This window comes from Drosophila hydei, unplaced genomic scaffold (assembly GCF_003285905.1).
Source record: "Drosophila hydei strain 15085-1641.00,03,60 unplaced genomic scaffold, DhydRS2 tig00008134-arrow-pilon, whole genome shotgun sequence".
Lineage (NCBI taxonomy): Eukaryota > Metazoa > Arthropoda > Insecta > Diptera > Drosophilidae > Drosophila > Drosophila hydei.
The window spans coordinates 452,070-473,360 of record NW_022045843.1 but is presented as its reverse complement, the minus strand read 5'-3'; the positions used below and the strand labels follow the sequence as shown (position 1 = coordinate 473,360).

The window sequence follows — 21,291 nt, the reverse complement described above, 5'->3', positions numbered from 1 at the left end:
TTATTAGCGCTGGCTGCATCACTCATACGCCGCGTGTGACGCTGCATGCTGCAAATATTTGCATTTATAGTTTACCTGTTTGCAATTGGTTTTCCGCTTGTCTGCCCTCGTGCCACAGTACTAATCCACTAAGAGAGCCACAAATATGAATAATAAATTCTGTTGTTTTTTTTGTGCTTCGGTATTGAACTGCTCACTGGTCTAGAAACCTTGCTTAACTGGCAGCGGCATCCAGATGCGTGTGTTTATTTATTGCACAGCAGCAACGAAAATATTCGAATCTATTTGGGTCATTTGAATAGCGATTTGTCTTAATTGCGTGGCCATTAAAGCGCTGCAGAGCGGAACAAAATATTTATGGATAAATCTAGAAGCTATCGATGATGCGCGTGGCTGATTAAAGTTGCAAGCTTCAATTTATAGCGACGACAACTCAAATCAAATTTGAGTTTATCTCAAGACCATCCTGCATAATAAATGCCAATGTGTGGGTGGGTGGCTGGTTGGACGGGTGGCCAAGGACAATAATTGTTTGAAAGCGTACGTGATACTATTTGGGCAAAGGACGAGCTGTGCTCGGCCTGGGCCTGAATTGTATGAATAAAGGAATGATTTCCAGGAACTAAATTGCAAACGCAGATGAATGTGTGCGTGTGTGGGTGGGTGCCACATGCCGAGGTGCTTGGAGAGGCAACTACAACGAGCACACGTGTAGCCATTTGGGCATTTGAATTGTGGTCACTTGTGTGTGTTAGCCACAATCAACATGGCATTACAACAGCTCAGCTCAGCTCCGCTCAGCTGGCTAACAATTTGACCCAAACGTCTTGACACGATAAGCGTCGACTGAGGCAACTGAGACAGAGTTTGCATACATCATTGACTAGCTGACAGCTGACTCCGCTGCTCTGTGTACTTCAAGTGCACAGCGCAAGTTGATTTCTTATTTCAGATTTTCACATTTTCAGATTTTCAGAATTTCACATTTTCAGATTTTCACGCAATTTTTATATTTTTCTCGCACTGACCTCGGCAATATGTGGTTGCGGCTTTGCAGTCTGCCGCTGACAGTCGGGCGAATAGGTGCGGCAAAAGCTAAGGCCATGTCAGCTGCAATTTGCAATTAGCCAAAATAATTAGCAATCAATTTTCAATGAACTTGTGATCAAAGGGCTGTGGCACTGCAATGGAAAGCGCTAGCACAGCACGACTCCATCACCTGCAAATGCTAATGAAAATGCAAATTTATTTAACTCCACAAATTTGTTGAACTTTATTAGTTTGTGTTTTCATTGTGGCATAAGTTTAAGTAATGGATTAAAGCAGTTCATGTTTGATATTTATATAAGAAGAGGCTGCTGCCAGCTCATGCATTTGCTATATTATAGCCTAGTTTATATAGCCTTTGTTTCTATAACTGTTCATTTGTGTGTTCGCTCCTCCACAGCCTGCCTCTGCCTCTGTCTCTGCCTCGTTCTGCCTTTCAAACAAGTCTATCAGCTTTCAGACTTCAATCAAGCAACAATCACAACTGCTTCACCAGCTACAAATACAATCGAACTACTCTACTATATTTAAAGGAATTTGTCTTGCAGTTGAGTTGCTAAGGGGTATGTATATAATATGCGACTCTGAGCAAATATTCATGACGGGGACGGGGACGGGGACGGGGATTTCCAATTTGGCGTTAATCAAAATTTGCTAATTATGACATGTGAAATATGTAGAATAGTTATATGTATAAATGTATGTATATATATTAAAAGAAAGCCATATTCTTATAGCTAAAGCCGTCAAGAACTCAATAATTTAGGCATATTTTCAAGGTCATTCTAAGAAGTTGGCAAGCAGAAGCAGCTAATTGGTAGCAAAATAGTAAACAGTAAAGCTAAAAGTTTGTTCAAAGTGGCTGAATAGAACATAGAGGCAGATAAGAGTCTATGAGTATAAAAAATATAGAATTCACTATATGTCAAGATCAATACATTTATACGACGAATAGAGGAATATAAAGGTAAACAGAGCCTAAGAGAAACACCTCTTAACTCGTCGTGTGATGCAGATTATGAACATATGTTGCTACTTATCTATATATATATATATATATATATAATATATAATATATATACACAAGTATAATATATAACTCTCATAAAGCCTTCCACATTTGAACAAAGGCAATATAGCTCATTTAAGCACTTGCAATTGGCAAAGCCATAAAGCAAAGAACAGCCAAAACACAACAAGCTCAGCTGTTGTTAGGCTGTCTTTTAAGATGCTAATCTGTCAATCCAAATTTGTGGTCTAAAAATATGGCTTTGTAGTGCTTGCGCACCTGGTCTTTTAACGCTTGGGCAGGCAAGAAGAGCTCGTCTGCTGGTGTCATTTGATGATCGTGGAATTGCTTTTAAATTGCTTGCCCGTCGCTCACTCGTGTAATTAAGCGTAATTGTGACGACTGCTTATCTATGTGGGGTGCGCGTGGTTGGGTTTGCAGACGGGCGACAACAGTGCCAAGGCTGGGGCGGCGTCATTGAAACATGCATAAATATATAAAACTAAAATGAAATTTATATTCGTGCATTTGAGCGATTGCAATTATTAGGCGAAACAAATGAAATATCCATTTAGTGCATTCAGTTCAGTTGCTGCAAATGTAACACGAATTCAATTGATTAAATAACAACGGCATACGATTAAATGTTCTTTTTTTATGCTGCCCACATATGCTTTACGGTTCAGCTGAGCATTCATTGTGCGCATTTGCAATCGATATGCAGTGCGAAATAGGAAGCATTTTCGCCAGCTTTGATTACCTATTGAATCCAATTGGTTATGTGTGTGTGTGCCAAATGAGGGAAAGCATTCAGTTCGACTGCTCCCATATTGTCTCATAAATTTCGTAGCACTATTTGCCGCCCTTTGAGCCGATTGTGTGTAAAAAACTTAACGAGCCATTGGACCAGCTGAAATTGTAATCGGAATTTATTGTGTGTGATTTGCAGGCATTTATTTATTGCATTGCCGAGTGCCGAATGCCGACGCATTTTAATACAATATTTTCAAATTTATATCTTGCAGAAATAGTGAAAAAATGCAGCCATTAAATGTATTTTATTTTTATATAAAAATGTGCTGTGCCATGTTGCATGACTCAATAGAGTTCCATAGCAAATTGTTGATTGATAACTATTAAAATTGAAAAATTTGTTTGTTTACTCAGCTGTTGCCTTAAATGATTATAATGGCAACAAGACTTGTCTTGTCTTCTATAGCACAGCAAATATATATGTGTATATATATTTATATATATATTTGTAAATGATACAGCTATACTCTGCTCTGGCCTAAGCTCTGCAGATATAACTAGGAGCCTTTAAGAAGCATATGATTGTGTAGAAATGTTTAGTTTGCCCAGAAGCAACAAAAGCTGGGACAACTAAGTCCAGAACATAAGGTGGGAGGTGAATGTCAGGTACTAGATTAGAACATTCCACTAGATAACAGAGTTGCGTTTAGGCAGATATAGCCAAATGTCATATAAGCCAGTTACAAAACAGTCCACATAAAATCTTGAAGCTCAGCTACAATCTCCCCTGGCATCATAAAGAAGATTGCGCTTTATTGTCGAGGCAGCATTGAAAACTCAAGAATAAATGTATTTTTATATATATTTTCAGGCCTTCGTAAGTTAACTTTTCATGTACTTTTCTTGCTTATTTTTTCTGCCCAAAACTATGAGCTATCTATAAAATGACCTCATGCTCTCCTCATGTATCAATATCTTAATAGAAAAGTCAAGTAATTAAATGAAAATATAATGCTTTAACTATAAAGCAACACTTTTGACACCTCACCACAGCATGAAAATGTATAAAAGTGCTTTGAATTCACCATTCTTTCATTGGAGACAAGTAAAATCTTGAATAGCCTAGCTTAAGTCACAGCTATACACACATACATGCATATATATATATATACATACATATATATATATATATATATATATATATATACGTCCACTGGCGTATTCAGTCTTCTGGCAGCCAAAACTGTGTATTTAAGCCGCCTGCATTGCTTTTGTTTTGTCCTAAGCTAAGCCTTCGGGCGCTATAGAAAGTGTTGCATACTTTTGGGCTGCGCGTGTTTTTGTTTGCGCAATCAAATTATAAAAGTTACTTTAACACCGGATAAGCGCCATGGCAGTGGAATATATATGGGCCTCACAAATCAATAGCCGGGTCGCCTATGGCGCTTTGGCCCTTTAAAGGGCCAGGCCGAAGGCCTTTCAAAATGCTACGCCTCATTTAACTAGAAATCACATGAAAACGCGTTAAAAACACATTAAATCACACGTTATCAATTTCATGCCACTGAACGTGTGTGCGTGTGTGTGAGAGTGTGTGTCATGCAGAGCTATTGGTATCAGGTCGACAATACGTTAAAGCCGTCTAAGCCAGCTTCACAGCTACTCCGCAGCCCGAATCTTCATCGTCAACATAAACGGCTGTCAACGCCGGCAACGCATTTGAAATTTCAATTGTAACGTTTGCCTTACGCAAATCCCGTTTCATTGAGGCGTGTGCGTGTAACGAACAGCCACGCCCCCCCCCCCCCCAAAGCTTGGCCACGTGCAATAATTGCCCCATGTGGCAGCGGCGGCAAACGTTGCGTATACGCAACGTATGCTAATGTAAGCAAGCGTGAAGCGCGACGCCGAGGCGAGCATAAGTCGTGTTTTATTTATTTGTTATTGACATTTGCATATGCCTTGGGCTGCGTTCATTGTTTCTTCTTCTTCTTATTCTTCCTTTGTTCCATGTGATTAAAGTCAATTGCAGCCGCCTTGTAATCAGCACATTTAATCAGGGGTATATTTATGGCAATCGTTTAACTCAACATTGTGTAAATCTGTTTGCAAAGTTTTTGAGAAAAACAAGCTCAGATAAAAGCTCTTAAATGTGGGACGTAATTATGTTTGTCTCAGTCACGCCCCACACACACACTTCGCACTTGTGGCAAATGAATGTCAACTTTTGCTTTGCCAGCGGATTACGATTACTGCCACTGCGTGTGGGTGTGTGGGTGTTTGGATGTGTGGCTGGAGGAAGTTGTCTGCAGCAAGTCAAGTCAAGTCAAACTAATTTCGACTTATGGAGCCGTGTAGCGTAAGTCGACTCTCATGCAAAATTGAGTTTGTTATGCGGCAGGCACAAATAACACTCATTAGCCATAATGAGTTATACTCGTCGCTCGGACTACATTTAGATGACTCTTTAGCGGCCATTATGCGGATGGTGTTTTGCTTTTTATTGCTCCAGCGCAGCGAACGTTAAGTTTTCAGCTATTAATACTTGGCCAGCGGCCCACGACTGGGCGCTTTAAATAGATCCCAGCATCCGGCTGGGGTGTGGGAGGGCGCCACAAATTGTTTGACATTTGGCACTGGCATTGGCTGTCAAGCCTTTCACTTTGCCTCCTGTTATTGTCACTTGCCAACAGCAGTTTCAGTTATTTTAGCCAAAGTTTTTCGTCACAGCAGCAGGACGAACTTTTGTTGTTAATTCGCTCAAGTTTCTGGCAAGTATTTACGTGCCCCAAGACCATCCATTTGCCAGGGAATGAGACTGAGATGGCGAGACTAAGACAGTTAGAGAGAGAGAGAGAGAGAGCGCGACAGAGCCTGACGCAGACGAGCCACATAACCAGGCAGCCCGGAAAGTTTAACATGTTAATGGCATAGTTTAGGCAAATGTTTTCACTGGCGTCCCCGCATCACATGCTGTGCCCTAAGAAGATCCGTATGTTGCGTACATATTTCGTATATAGTTTGCTCTATATCTAACATTCTCGCCCTCTTACATTTTTGCGACAGAAATTAACTTTCACTCGCCACATTTAGAGCTCGGCCACATAATGTGCCATTGCCATCGCCAACGGCTACGTTAAGTGACTTTCTTATGCTGGTTGTAAAATTTCTTGCTTTATATGGAAACCCTTCAAGTGTGCGTGTGCGTGTGTGTGTAGCATACGTAAATGCCAAATATTTTCAGACTATGAAAGCCAGTAATTTAGTTGAGTACATGGCAGAGCAACGAGGACGACAACGGCCCTGGCGAAGGCCGCCAATGAATGGTAAGGAAATGGCAAGTGAGAGGGCGTCTAGGCGTTTGGGGCGTGGCATAAAAGTTTTCCGGCCAAATGCATAGTTGCGTATTTTTCGATTTGCTTGAAATTTGACAATATGCGCAAAAACTTTTCGGTTCCGTCCTACTGTCAAGGGGAAACTATTCACTCCCAGCTAAGTTGTAAATTTCTTCTTAAATATTTGCAACGTGGCCGCAGCTAATTTAATTCAAGCCGAAAGCCTTTAAAGCTGGCTCGAAATGATTGTTGTTTACCTGTTGCCAGCGATTGGGGCACGTACGAGGCGTATGTGAATAAACAACCTCATGACTAAGTTAAGCTTCATCAGGTGTAGCAGCCACTTGTAGCTGCCAAAGCAGCAGCAACTGCCACTTGCAGCAGCAGCAAGTGTATATTCCTTGGCAACAAATTGCAAATGGCCAGCAGCAAGAGCGCGGCAGCAGGAGGCGACAGCAGCAGCAGTGGCAGGCATCGTGCAGCAGAAGCTGGGCAACAAAATCTAAATAAGCAGAGCAAGCGCCGTCGGGCAGGACGTCTTCACTGCACAGGGAGTCAATGGCAGGGGCCACTTGAGCTGAATAAGTTTCAGCAAAAACTAAATAAACCGACTTGCTGGACTTTGTCGAGTTAGAGTTTGCAGAGAGACAGGGAGCGAGGGATAAAGATGCTGCCCAATGATGGTGGCAATGATGATGGTCTCGACAGCATGGCGACACTGTTGCAAGCCAAGAACAAATGCGAAATATAATTTCTGACTGCCAGCAGGAAACAGCTGAGTCTGCTTAACGTTGGGCATCTGTCCTGGTGGATGGAAGCACAAAAGTAGTTTCATGGCAAATTTGTTGAGTTTCGAAAAGTACGCGGCTTCCCTTGATTAAAAATTAAAGCAGCTCTCATAATTTTGTGAGCGATTTAGTATTTCTGCTCGAAATGAATTCAAGCACGGAGTGGGCGTGGCAAGCTACGTGCTTTGCATGCATCCGAATGCGTAACTAAACAGTTTGAGATGTGCTGTGTGTGAGCTAAATGCGTGTTGTTATAAATTCAAATCAACTTAGTGCCTGCTGCGTCGGCTGCTGCTTGTGCCGTTCGACATCATCAAATCGATTTGGCCCAGACTGCCCCTCCCTCAGCTCGCCTCCGCGCTGACCTTTAGCCACGCTATAAATTGGTAGTTCGGCCCTTTTTTGCCGCTGGGTTGGCCATTTCGCTTTAGAGCAGCGGCGCGTGGCCAGCTCTTTACAATGTTACAATGTTGGCTTTGCAGATTCAACATGACTTAGTGCCGACTTAAGCGCATTAGGCCCTTCCAAAGCCCAGAAAGTCTTTTAATGTCTTATCTCTGTGTGCAAATAAATAAACGAGCGCCAGCAGCCAGCAGCCAGATGAAACTCCCAATCCCTCATATAAATTTGCATACACGCTTCAATTAGCTAGCTCGTCCACTTGCAGTCGGATCTGTGTATTGGTTAAGCCAGCCGCAAAACACGAAGCTGATTCCAAATCTAATTTAACATAAACCTGGCCATGTTCTCCACACAAAATACACGTCGCTTCCGGTGCTACCGCCGGACTCTGAGTCACTTCCGCTGCGCCTCTGTTCGAAGCTTAACAAGCAAACTTTCGGCCCGACTACGATTTGTATTTGAAGTGCACTCATCTCCCGCGGCGCAATGCCATTACTGACTATGTATTCTCATTTTACAGTTAATATTTCCGCATGCGAATCAAAATGGCGAACAGCGAGTAGGCGAACCTCAGCGTTGAGAAGAAGGTGCTCACGTGTATGGCTAGCATGCCACCGGCCATAGGCGCTGTTCGCTTCAGTGAGCGCTCCACAAACAGCATCAGCTTCCATATATATTATCGGTTGCTTATCATTAGTATACCCATAAAGAACGGTATAAACATTAAGAGTATATTTAAATAGATAGAATAAATAGTGAAGAAATATTCAAATAATGATTTTTTTATATATTTATTTTTTTAGGCTTACAAGAAAATGCTTAATTTCCTGACCGCTTTTGATTTCCATTTACTTATGTCTTTATTACGCATTTAAGTCATGTTTCCGTTCTTACAATTCCAACTCCAAATACCACTCTTATGTATAATTGACTTAAGCTGTTCTATTTCTAGGGCATTTCTTAGTCGATAGCTCTTTGTTTAAATTATTATTTTTTATTTCTTTAAGCATTAATAATTTAAAAGCCAATTATGTTAATCGAAACGAACTGCACTTAGGTGACATTTACTTAATTAGTCGAGAATTTAAGAGGTAAGAGGACATATCATATTATGAGAGTTTTACTCATTATTTGATTTGTGAGTCCAAGCGAGTCTATTTATCTGTATATGTGAGAAGAGCGAATAAATAATCTAAAAAGCATTTATAGGAGCAAAAAAATATTAATAGTAAATCACACTGGAATTAATGAGAATTTTATAGAATATTTATATATAATTTTCAGCAGCTGTCTCAATATTTGATATAAATTATAATTTAATAAAATATTTTCATATTGAATTATGATCAAAAAAAGTAAAAGAATATCTAATGAGAGTTCCAATAGCAATTACAATTATTTTCGCATGCGTATTATAATTGTAAAAAGCGAGTAAGCAAACTTGACTGTGGAGAAGAATGTGTCAACATGAATGCGTAGCATGCCACCAGCTAGAGCTGTGCTCTTCTTCAAGGAGCGCTCCACAAAGAGCATCAGCTTCTTCTTGAAGTTGCGCTGCTGAGTCGTCCAGTTGGAGCTAAAGGCTGAATAATGAAGCTTGCCAAACCAGAACTCACAGTCCGTGCCATAGTAGCAAATGGGAAAGATCTCCAGTGGCATGGACATGGCGTAGAAGAAGAAGTATGTGCGCAGCATGGGCTCGGTAACGAAGAAGAGAAATCCAGCGATGCTGACGCAGATATTCAAGCCAGTCACAGCAAACTGGATGAGCATGGGCAGCGACATGAATGACTCGATTGTCTGATATAGGCTGGAAATAGATAAAGCCATTATTTTAATCAGCCATAGAGATATCTCTCAATGTAGCCTACTCCAGCAGACGCTTGTGATCCGTTATGCAGGCCTCCAGTTGGTGCTCAGCGCCGGCAGCATCGTCCACTCCGACATGCTCAAAGCGCACATAGAGCATCTGAATGTGAGCTGAGACGAGGCACAACACGACGGCGGGAAAACAATCGCTGACATAGTTCTGCATCAGCTGAAAGCCGATGCCCACAATCTGGTAAACGTGCGCAGCATAGAAGCTCGGCGATGAGTTAACCCAGTCAAAGGGAAACCAGCCGGGATACATGAGACCCCGTTCATCCTGAAAGAGGAAGGCCATTTCGGCAAAAACGCCGACTGGCAGATAGATGCCAATGAACACATAGAGAATGTTTCTCAGCTGTGTTCTCAGTCGGCTATAAATAGCTTTCTCCTCCGGTCGCTGGACCCTCCTATCCAGTTGGCCGAGTAGTTCCTCGATTCGCTCAACCTTCTCAAAGTTGTAGGCGTAAAGAGCGTATTTCAGTGAGCAGGCCAGGCAGGTGGCAAATGTCGTCAGATTCAGAATATCATCCGAGAGGTTGGCATTCCGAAACAGCGTCAAGCCCAGATGCAGCGGATACCAGACAGTCACAGACAGATTCAGGATCAGGCTATAGACGAGGTAGAGCCTCTTCCAGTTCGTTTGCTTGTGGGTAACTCCAAGCACTGTCCACACTGTCCAGTGACTTCGGAAGAAACTCACGCTGTTGACGAGCATCGCGCTGTGCTCCTGCGACTCTCCGTTTCTGATTGAGTCATTTGCCTTCGTTTCCCTTTTATAAAGTTTCTGGTAATTACTGCTATGATTACTTAATGAGAATCACACGAACACCAATTATAATAATTACAATTAATATTCAATGCTTATTTTTGGACAGGTGCCAATGTTGTTATACCCTGAATTCATTGATAGCCTTCAATTGAGTGCATAAACCAGGCAGAAGGATACACGACTCTATAAAGCTTATCTATATATTCCTGATCAGAATCATTAGCAACGTAACTATAGCCCTGTATATCTTTCTATCTATCCAAATGTTCATCTATTTGCCAAATAAAAGCAACTTTCATTTCTATTCAATTTAACTTTACATTTCTCTATTATTCGCAATGTTTGCCCTTTTTTCTGCTATCTTTTAGTCCAGCTTTAGCTGGAATATGCAAAGTGAAATGTGTTTTACTCTAATGAGCAGATAAAATGATAGGTAAATGAGATATTTTTTTCACATTTTTGCTTAGTTAACTAAACAAACTGGCTTTGTCTGACAATGCTCTCGAATAGCTTTAATCTAAAGCTGCATTTTTGTTGGTTTGAACATCGAATTCTAAATGAGTTAATGCAAAAAGTGCGCAAGAGTTTAAGCCTATTATGAATGCTTTGCGAGCATTTATTTTAGTCCATTTGAATGCAAAGAGTTACACAGATGACAACTTCACATTGCGTCAACAGTCCAAGGTAAAAAGTGTGAAAAGTTCAACAAGCTAATCTTTGTCTCGAGCTTGATTTGTAGTTGATGTGCATTGATAGCTATTATTTCCTCATGCGGAGCAGAATGGCGAACAGCGAGTAGGCGAACCTCAGCGTTGAGAAGAAGGTGCTCACGTGTATGGCTAGCATGCCACCGGCCATAGGCGCTGTTCGCTTCAGTGAGCGCTCCACAAACAGCATCAGCTTCTTCTTGAAGCTGCGTGCCTGCGTCAGCCAGTTGCAGCTGAAGGCCGCATAGTGCAGCTTTCCAAACCAGAGCTCCACATCCGTGCCATAGTAGCAGGTGGGAAAGATTTGCAGCGGAAGACCGAAGGTATAAAATACGAAATATGCGATAGTGAATGGCTCGCTGACAAAGAAGAGTAGCGCTGCTATACTCGTGCATACATTCACGCCGGTCACAGCGAACTGGATGAGCATGGGCAGCGACATGAAGGACTCCACAGTTTGAAAGAGTCTGCAAGTAAATGAAGTTAATCGAACTCTGCTCGAGCCACACTCGACCGTCACCTACTCCAGCAAGCACTTGTGATCTGTTATACACGCCTCCAGTTGCTGCTCAGCATACAGACTCTTGTCCTCTCCGACTTTTTGAAGGCGTACATACAGCATCTGAATGTGAGCTGAGATCAGGCATAGCATCATCGCGGGAAAACAATCGTTCACATAATTTTGCATTATTTGGATGCCGATTCCCACAATCTGATATACGTGGGCGATGTAATAGTTACGCGATGAGTTCACCCAGTCAAAGGGAAACCAGCCAGGATACATGAGGGCACGTCTTTTCTGAAAGAGGAAGCCCATTTCGGCCAAAACTCCAACTGGCAGATAGATGCCTATGAAGACAAAGAGAATGCCTCTCAGCTGTTTTTTCAGCTGGCTGTAGATGAGCTTCTCTTCCACGGTTTCCACTCTCGAGTCGAGTTGCTTAAGAAGTTGTTCCATTTGCTCGACCTTTTTGAATTTGTACACATAAATGGAGAACTTTAACGAACAAGCTAGACAGGTTGCGAAAATTGAAAGGTTCGTTATGTCATCCGAGAGGCTTTTATTTCGAAACAGTAACAAGCCCAGATGCAGCGGATACCAGACGGTTACCAAAAGGTTCAAGATCAGACTATAGGCAATGTAGAGCCACTTCCAATCCACCTGTGCATGTGTAGCTCCAACTAACTTCCATATGGCCCAGTGGCTTCTGAAGAAACTCAAGCTATTGATGAGATTGTCCGACTTGGCGACGCTTCGATTCATAGTCTTTTGATTGAGCTGTCATTTTGTAGTTCCCTTTTATATGTATGTTAAGAAGGTTTTAGAAAACTATGAGGTAATTATATAATTATAAATATTATTATATTTGGAGCTGGCATGAGTTTTTCAAATACTCTCTGAACTGGCCTTGTAATGAAGAGTATATGAAGCGCTATGTGATAAAAAAATTGTATAGTGAAGTAGCCTCGTCTGCTGCTTGAGCTTATTTCTTTTTCTCACCTAATCATATGGCTTTAATTCTAGGGTATTTCTTAGTCGATGGTTTTACACTTAAGTAATTATTCTTTTTTCTTTTCTTATTTATAATTTAGAAGCTCCTTCCCTGAACCGATAATTGTTATATTATGTTAATTGACTTGAACTATAATTAAACTCGCCTACGTCCAAATAGTCAAGAGTTGAGGTAAAGAGGCTTTATTATGTTATACAAGTTTTATTCATGAAGCAGTGCTTAGCGAGTTGAGTTGTGAGCTTAACTAGAACTGCTTTTTTAGTAGATTACTGAATGGACTATAACGCGGAACTACGAATTCAAATTGAATAAAGGCAGAAAGTGCGCAATGCGTTAAGCCTATTATCAACGCTTTGAGCTAGACGCTTATTCCACTCAAACAATTTGGAATTCATAGAGTTCAGAGTTTCGAATGACAAGTTTACATTGTGACAACGCACAAAGGCTTGTTTATGTTGTGCTGCCATTGTCAGCGGTTGTGGCGCCTGTCACATTTAGAGTCTGTGCTGCGCTCAAAACTATGCTACACAATTAACATGCGCTCATTGTCGATTTTCGCATGTCATTTCCCATTTTCACTACGGCAAAAGTTCTGTCCCTTTTGATAATTTGACGGTTGAATTTGAAAAACTAAAGTATGCAAAGTTCCGGCTGGCTCTGCAATTGCGTTGATGGCATATGCAATTAGCATGTTGCAGACAAACACGAATACACTGACACACACACGCATTTATGCAGTCACAGTTGTGTCAACCAAAAGCATGTTGCAACATTTGGTTGGCGGACGCAATAAATTGTTGCATGCAGTTCAAAATGGCAGTTCGCCAGTAATAAAAAAATACAAAATAAATAAATACTATATGTTATAGACAAACATACACATAAATACATATATATTTATATACACACATATATATATATATATATATATATATGTATATTTATATTTATATTTATATACATATTTATATTTCGCGCTGCCCGATTGCCAAAGCGTGTTCTTAATTAGTGCGACACGTCACTTCCTTTACGTTTTGGCCGTTTTAAACTTGGCTTAAAGCCATTTACAGTGTGTCAGTGCCAAAGAGTTTGTTTGTTTTGCTTGCCTGCTGCAACAACTGAAATTGTATCAATTTTCAGCAGAAATACAATTCCACTCAGTGGCCTTTCTTTGTCATAAAAACTCACAATTGAAACAAGCATAGCACTGCATTGAATTTATACTTAAAAACTAACAAAGAACTAAGAGGGAATTTTAAACAGAAAAAAGTTACAAATGAATTGCATCGACAATGTTACACTTAAAATACTTATTCTTAAAATGGAAATGAATTCATAGAACTATGTCAACTAAAGTTTAAAGATATGTTCAAAGAATTTGAGATGCTTCGAAGTCGATGTTTTCGATCTCTTGAAGTATACATTCACATAGTTGGCAGCAATTTATTTGATAAACCTTAAATGTTATATCAGGGAAATGAGTGAGAAATGCATATGGAAGTCTGCTAGTATTGTAAGTGCGAGAGTTGCTTCTAGTAAGTGTGATGATGTTCGATCGAACTGAAGATATTGCACGAACACAGAGGGCAGCGAGCCTGAGTCTGCGTATGATAAGAGAAGCGGCGACTTGCTGCGTGCTGAGCATGATTAAATAACAGAACATAGAATGAAATCTCATTTGCCTGTAGAGAATGCATTAAAGTCAACTACTGTCCGACATACATAATATATATATAACGATCTAGATCTAGATTATAGAAGATTTTATGAACTGTGATGTAATGAACTGTAATTCAGTAAACTGTTCAGAATTCTATATTCTATTTCTATATTTTTATACAAATTTATTTATTTTAAAAATTAAGACTTTTATTTAATATGAATAAATTTTAAAACTTGAAACTCTCATTAAAATTGTAATTGCTTTTGCTTTCATCGTTTTCAAACTTAACTATAGCTTAACACAAAATAATTATAATATTATATTAGATAAGAAAAAAGATTTGAGCTGCACTGAAATGAGTGAGCTACGGTGATCTATGCTGCACTGCACTGAGTAACCCCCCACAGGTATACGCAGAGCGGATCGATGAGCTACAACAAGTTATGAAGAGCTCTTCGACGCTCTGCTTCTTATCTAATTGGAAAATTCTTCTTCATTCCTTTACCTTAATATAACTTATATATAACTCATTAAACATATTCTCATTACACGTGTCTCAGCATACGTAAAATATCTCTCTATTACCTTACTTTATATTAATAGAAATTTATATTAGTTGCCTAAGCATGCAGAATATATTTTACACTCTGCATTTTCTACAATAACAAATAATGCAGAACACGATTTTATAGCTTAGCAAGCAGGTGGGGCAGCTGCAGGATGCATGTCTAAGCGGAGACAGCAGCTGGCCTAGTGGGCAAAGTGGGCAGCGTTTGCTGTCAGCAAATGAGCTCGACAACAATGTAATTATCATAATTAAAAGGCTGCCCCTGTCCTTAGCTGGCCTTGTCTAACCAGCGCCAAAAAACGGTCACAGCGGCCACAAATTCGCTATTAAAGGCGGCCCCATCGCATGCAACAGCAACAACAACAGCTTGGGCGGGCAGTGGAAGAGGGAGGGCCGCCGACGACTGCTGCTGAGTGCATAATTGAGGCAGTTCCCTAATTGTGGAACGCTGCTCATTAATTGCGTCTGTAACGAAGCTCATTTAGTAGTTTGCTTGCTCGGCCCCACTGCCCCATTTGGGCGCCCTGCAGCCACACTGGCACCCTCGCAGCCCTCGACATACTCGATGCTACCTTCAGCCCGAGTTGCACTGTCTTATTGGACTTGAGGCAGTCACGCTGATTAAATCATAATCCACTTATTGCAGTTGCAATGAGCGCCAGCTCGTCATTGTTGATGCGGCAGCTGCTGCGCTTGCATTAACTTCTTATCAGCTCTTATCAGTGGGATCAATACTCACCACGCCGGACACCCTGCTCAACAGCTGAGCCTCTCCCATCGACGGCGCTGCGCATGCCCTGGAATCAAAGCATTTCAAATAAACAATAAAACATAGCATTTCACTGACTGGAATGATTTGAATTCGAATTCTTGTATTTTAAATTTGATGGTTATGGAGAGTTAAATAGGATTTTGTAGATATGAAAAGATTTAATATGTATGTGTATATATTGAATAAAGAGGTAAGGGAGTGTTGGCCCAAGTATTATTTTATATTTTAACTCCGTTCTTAAATGCTTTCAAGTTTAGTTTGGTTTATGTTCAGTTGAGGCATGAAACGAGAAAGTCAGAGAAAACACTCAGTTGAGTCAAGTTTGTACAACAAGCATGTATACCTAAGAGTCTCCTCTTATGTTTTTAGTTTCATTAAGAGCTAAACTGAATTTCTTAGTTAGTTCACCAGGCCTCATCTTTGTCTATAATAATCATTTGCATCTGAGCTGACAGAATCAGACCCTTGTAAAAGGAAGTTGGTTCTTATGTAAGGTTCAGAGTCTAGTTATAGTCAGATTAAGGGCTGAGCTCAACTTAAGCCTGAAATACAATTAGACAAACTTGTCAGCTTGTCAAAGGCAAGCATTTTGTTTTAGAAACAATTTCCAGATGATGTCTGAATCTGTCAGCTCAGATGCAATCGATTTCAAATGATTATTTCTTTCATACTCCGTAGACGGTTATCACTGTACATAGCTCAGTCTCGATTGCATAGGCCAATAAAGTCTATTTAAATTTACCAAGCAAGAATCAAATTGCATATCCAAACCCTATCAAAACCTCATGTGGCTATGAAATATATTAAAAGCGACAAGCCGACGTTGGCTGTCTTTGGCTGAATGTGGACTTTGCATAGTTATAAAATGGCACAAATAACTTTGACATGTTTTCCTTCAGATTGATGCCTAAAAACAAGACATGACATGCAAAGACTTAGCAGTAAGCCGATATTCTCAATCCTTTAAGCCGATGCACGCAACAGTTTAGTTTTAAGCCAGCAACTTCTTATCACTGGCCAATAACATCGCACTTCCAGTGTAATCAAAAACATCGCCAGCGAGAGCGAGTGAGAGAGAGAGAGAGGGAGCGTGATTCGACGAGCTTACTAACCTGCCTCAATAACAATCCGTGCAACTGCTTTCACTTTTCGGCTTTCAGCCTGCCCCATTGCTCCACAGACCCACAGCCGAGCCGTCGATGCGTTCGTGGCGTTTCGGCTTTGCCGTGGTGAATTTCCGTGCACGAGTCTGGCGCAAACGAATCTCGGACTTGGACTCCGGCCAACGATGTGCAGTACGCTTTGAAACGCGGCGGTTCGTAGTTGTGTGGCAGCTGGAGCATCCAGCGTGGAACTGACAAACAGCCAGAGGCTCAGACCCTCACGGACTACTTCAAAGGCGCGAGACTTTAAAAACCAAATTTCCAAAACGCAGTGAAAGTGAAAAAATATTTTTAAAAAATATTCAAAGATTCTTTTAAAAGAAAAAAAAAAAAAAACAAATATGTATCGTTATGCCCAAAAAATATTAAAATAAAATTAAGCTAAAAATCTCTGAAAATAAACTAAAGAAATTTGTGCTTTATAACTAAAAAAAAAACTATATTGAACGGTGAGTAAATATCTGTGGGAAGAAAAGTAATTGATTAATTATAATAAAAATGTCTTTAAAAAAATATTTATAAAGGGCAAACGTTGATAAGATTTAAGCCGATCCGCCTCAATAGCGCCGCGTTCACTTAAGCCTTAAAGGACTGTGCAGGCTACGGCTACGGCTACGGCTTTTTGACCTTGTTAAGCGGCTTGCAATTGATTGATTCATTTACATAGACAAACAATGGCAGCAAATGGAATTTATGAATATTGACATGCAGCAGATTATTCCCTGAATTGAGAACAGGACACGCGTTGCGACTCATTAGGAAATAATACGCTTCTTGAAGGCGACGCAGTTCGCTGTTATTGCCCCAAACAATGGCTGCTGCACGTCGCCATTTTGTTGCACATCTCTCAGGACGCCCCACGGAGTGCTATTGAATAGTGCCTTACATGGTGCAAACAGGTCTCCATTCAATTCACTTAGAGCTGAGAGCTTCCGTTTAAACAAATACAAAAGCGGGTCAACGCTGTAGCCACATGAACTCAACACTTTCCAATTAATCACACCCGTTATAACAAAAAAGGTTAAGTAAAGAAATATCGCATATTAAATGAGGAGTTTTCCTTGTATTTTGAGTTGGTGAAAAAATGGTTTTAATTAAAAGTTCTCCTGCAAATGTTGGCAGAGCTATTCGAGAGGAATATTTACATATCTATATTATCTATATTTTTAATAAGAAAAAACTTGAATGCAAATTAGTTGGCATAAGTTGAGGCAACTTAAACTTTTTGTTGTTCACTTTCACTTTTGATTTATATATATTTGAAGTTTTAATTAAGCACGATATATGACAAAGCAAAAGTTTTTATAATGACTAAAACTTTCAAGCCACAGCTAACAAATGAACTTACAAATGCCATAGTTTGTTAATATAACTAATTATTTCCATAATACCAAATTGCAGTCAAATGGCAATTGGCAATTGCAGGAAGTGAAGTTTGGTCTTGGCAATATAATGAAATATATTGCTATGAAATAAAAAAGTGAAATATATATATGAAATCTTATACAAAATATATATACATATTTAAATATATATAATTTTGTTTATAATATTTATACGCTACTTGTGGGCATGTCAAAATAGCAGATTTATCCATCACATTTCTAGCGAACCAAAGTTTGACAGTTAATTTAGTATAAGCATCCTCTTAAGATTAACTTAAAGTGTTGGAATTACATTTACTGGGGGCGTGTCAGATAGAAGACATCGTAGGTTTTTCAGTTGTAAAGCAAATCGATCTTTAGCTTAAGAAATAAACTAAGAGTAAAATTGCTTTAGGAATATTCATATTAAAGACATTGGAGCGATTCAGATTAGACTAGATTTTGAACAATTATTAAATTTTTATCATATATTAATTAAATGCAAAGAAAATAAATGAAAAATATATTTTTTAAAATTCTGCGAGTAGAGTAGAGTGCAAAGCTCAGAGTAATAGAGTAGAGTTTGAGCTCTCATGGCTGGTGTGCCAACACTTGGCTCTCATCTTAATGAACTGCTCAAAATAAATAATAATATTTAAAAAATTTTAACTTTGAACGTACAGCATTAAAGCTTTTAATTAATTGGATTCTTAATCAAATAATTGTATAAAATGCGAAGCCATGCGCAGCGTTTCGCTCTGAGCTCCTCAGTCGAATAAGATGAAAAAAAAAACAATTTGTTTGTGCGTTTAATTAAATGAAATGCAACTGTTTATATATATGTATATATATATATATATATATATATATATATATATGTATATGTTGCAATACTATATATGCTTTGCTGACATCTGTGCATTGTAAGCCAAAGAATTTTTTCCATTTCGAAGTTGGGAAACACGGATTTGACACGTTTGTGTGGCCAATTGGCAGTTGCACTCGGTGCCACGCCCTCAAAGAAGCAAAGGGAAAATGGGAAACGGACAGATCAACAACAGGGCAGCAGGCAGAGCACGCACAAAGCGAACTGACAACGCAGAGAGTTAATTTTCAAGCAGCAGTCAGGCCAGATACTGGCTGCGGCTCAATTAATTAAACTGGCCCGGACACAAAAGGGCGGCTAGAGGAGCCAGTCGAAAAGTGAACATGAGTCAAGCCAACATTAAAGTCAAAGCGTGGCGTAGGCGCTCGAAGCAGGCGTTGGCAGATGCCACCAAAATGGCTCATACGACTCGTAGGCCGGGCCGGGACTGGCCTGAATGCTGCGCGTCAGACGAAGTGTGAAATTGTGTTTGGCTAAAGTTGAGTGCGTTGCCAAGTTTAGCTTACACTTTTGTGGCTCAACATTCCGTTCCATTCCGTTGTTAGGTAAATTAATTAAACTCTTTTTGTTTGCTCGAAATTACAATTAACGCCTAATTAATTTCGCAAATTTCTTTCATCAGTTGTCGCAGCGGCCGCAGCCACTCAGGCCATCTCCTGCTGCATAAGAGAAATGAGCGAACAGAGAGCAACAAGGCAGCCAGGAAATGGTCATATTTAATGCCATTAAGAAGATTTGTCTAACTTGCGTTTAATGACTACGCGCATGTGTGTGTCTGTGTGTGTGCCTCTTTGTGAGTGTGTCTGTGTGTTTGTTCGCTCGTGCAGAAGAGCGAGAACATTCGCAGGCACACACAGAATAAATAATTATATGCTTCATTCGGTTTAATTGTTTCCGACGCTGATTCTGATTATGGTTTTAATTGCGAGCGCTTTGTTGCACGCACAATTGCATGAATTCGCATGAGAACTATGTGGCACCTACCACACACAGCTAGGCAGACAGACAAGGCCCCATGCTTTGTGCATGCAAATGAAGTCAACTTTCTGGCTGACCCATTCACACGCTCGCCACCTGCCTGACAGCTGGGCCCTGGCGAGCACAGCGGACAGCGAACAGCGAACAGCTTTCAACAGAAGTTGAGCAAATGCCTGAACATGACCCGTGCCACTTGGCAGTCGTTGTTGTTGGCCAAGAAATTGTTTTAAGTTTTTGCCCAGCTAAGCCGAGCTGCTGCTAGCGGAGCTAATGCTACGCTTTAGTACGCTCAAAAACTTTTGCCTTCGCTCACTCAATCTTCTGTTATATTCGGATTAGATATTTACCTGCTGGCCCTTACCTATGCAAAGTTTTGCGATCTGCTCAATGCTTATTTGGTTTTTGGGGCCGTCCGGGTGTCAGCTGAGAATTTGCATAATTATTTCATAACTACTTAATCGGCAGCCGTGTTACGTATACGCCGTGTGGCCGCTCAACTTAATTATTATTTTATATAAGCGCTTTATACGTCAAATTGTTTGCGTAAGCAAATGTAATTAAAAATCCAGGTAAATCACGAGTAAAAAAATGGGCAACTATTTAATTCAATTCGAACCTGCCGCAAAACATTTTGCAATTAACGTAATGCCCACTAATTATGGAGACGCAGCTTCCGTACGCACGCTGAAAATTAAGTTTGTGGAAATATAATTTGAGCTAAAGCCAGGTAACAAATTGCACGTGTGTGTGTGGGCGTCGCGTTTTTAGAAATGAAGTACAAACTGGCAACGAGTAGCGCTCGTTGAAGAGTTGAAAAGGGTGGCCAATTAATTAGGAACTGTTTATGGCTCATTTGGGCCATAAGAGCATTACCTGTATTGGCCTCGTTCGCAGAGACCCGTCAGCCAATCAATCTAATTGACTGCGTACTTCTATCGTGTAGTCCTTCAGTTAGAAGCCTCGAGCGTCCAATTAAAAAGCGAAATTTCTGTTAAACAGTCATCAAGAGCTGGCTCGGAGGTCAGCTGGCGCCACGCCCGTTTGTTAAACGATTTAGTTATTTTATCGTTCAGCCAGTTTACGCCCCCAACACGCCATGCCTGCCTAAGGTGGGTGTGGACGGGCGGGTGCAATTGGCTGCTCTTTGGTTTCACAGTAAATTAGTTATGACTGCTGCGTGTTAATCATTAATTAACCTGGTTGATTGCGGCTTGCTGAAACATATCTATTATTAAGCGGACCTAAATGCCCACTCGATGGGCCGGCAACAGCAACAGGAGGCCGCCACTCTGGCCTATAGCCCACTTGCCAAACAGCTTTAACTGTGGACACTTCCTCCAATTACACGCATCATTTAAAGAGATCGTAGCTCATCGATCAGTGTAGAGTGTTACGTAATGGGCACTGGTGCGGTAATTTAATTGGCTCTTGATTAGCCTTGGCTTAAGTTAACAAACTGAAGCGGAAAGGCGGGCGGTGAGGTATATAACATATGAGCATAAAATGGATAAGAATCTTTTATCAAATTCAAGCTTAGCAATCCACTTTATTAGGTCGCAAATGAAAAAAGACATTTAATTAAATTGACATTAATAAAAGAAAATCATTCCATTTAATTGAAGCGAATTTTCGTTTTGTCGCATTTACGTTAATTTTCTAAGTATTTCCATCAACACATAAAAGAAAATGTCCATGCCCAAAAAG

At 40.3% G+C, this 21,291-nt stretch overlaps 2 protein-coding genes across 2 annotated transcripts; both read right to left on the bottom strand.

The window, feature by feature from the left end:
• Nucleotides 1-8,729: 8,729 nt before the first annotated feature.
• On the bottom strand, nucleotides 8,730-9,918 carry LOC111603824 (odorant receptor 59a-like). The gene is made up of 2 exons (XM_030225509.1): nucleotides 9,206-9,918; nucleotides 8,730-9,144 (listed from the first exon to the last, which is right to left on the bottom strand). The coding sequence occupies exons 1-2, from the start codon at nucleotides 9,916-9,918 to the stop codon at nucleotides 8,730-8,732; spliced, it is 1,128 nt and encodes a 375-aa protein (XP_030081369.1).
• Nucleotides 9,919-10,731: 813 nt separating this feature from the next.
• Nucleotides 10,732-11,943, bottom strand: LOC111603826 (odorant receptor 59a-like). The gene is made up of 2 exons (XM_023321586.2): nucleotides 11,204-11,943; nucleotides 10,732-11,146 (listed from the first exon to the last, which is right to left on the bottom strand). The coding sequence occupies exons 1-2, from the start codon at nucleotides 11,941-11,943 to the stop codon at nucleotides 10,732-10,734; spliced, it is 1,155 nt and encodes a 384-aa protein (XP_023177354.2).
• Between the last annotated feature and the right edge of the window lie 9,348 nt (nucleotides 11,944-21,291).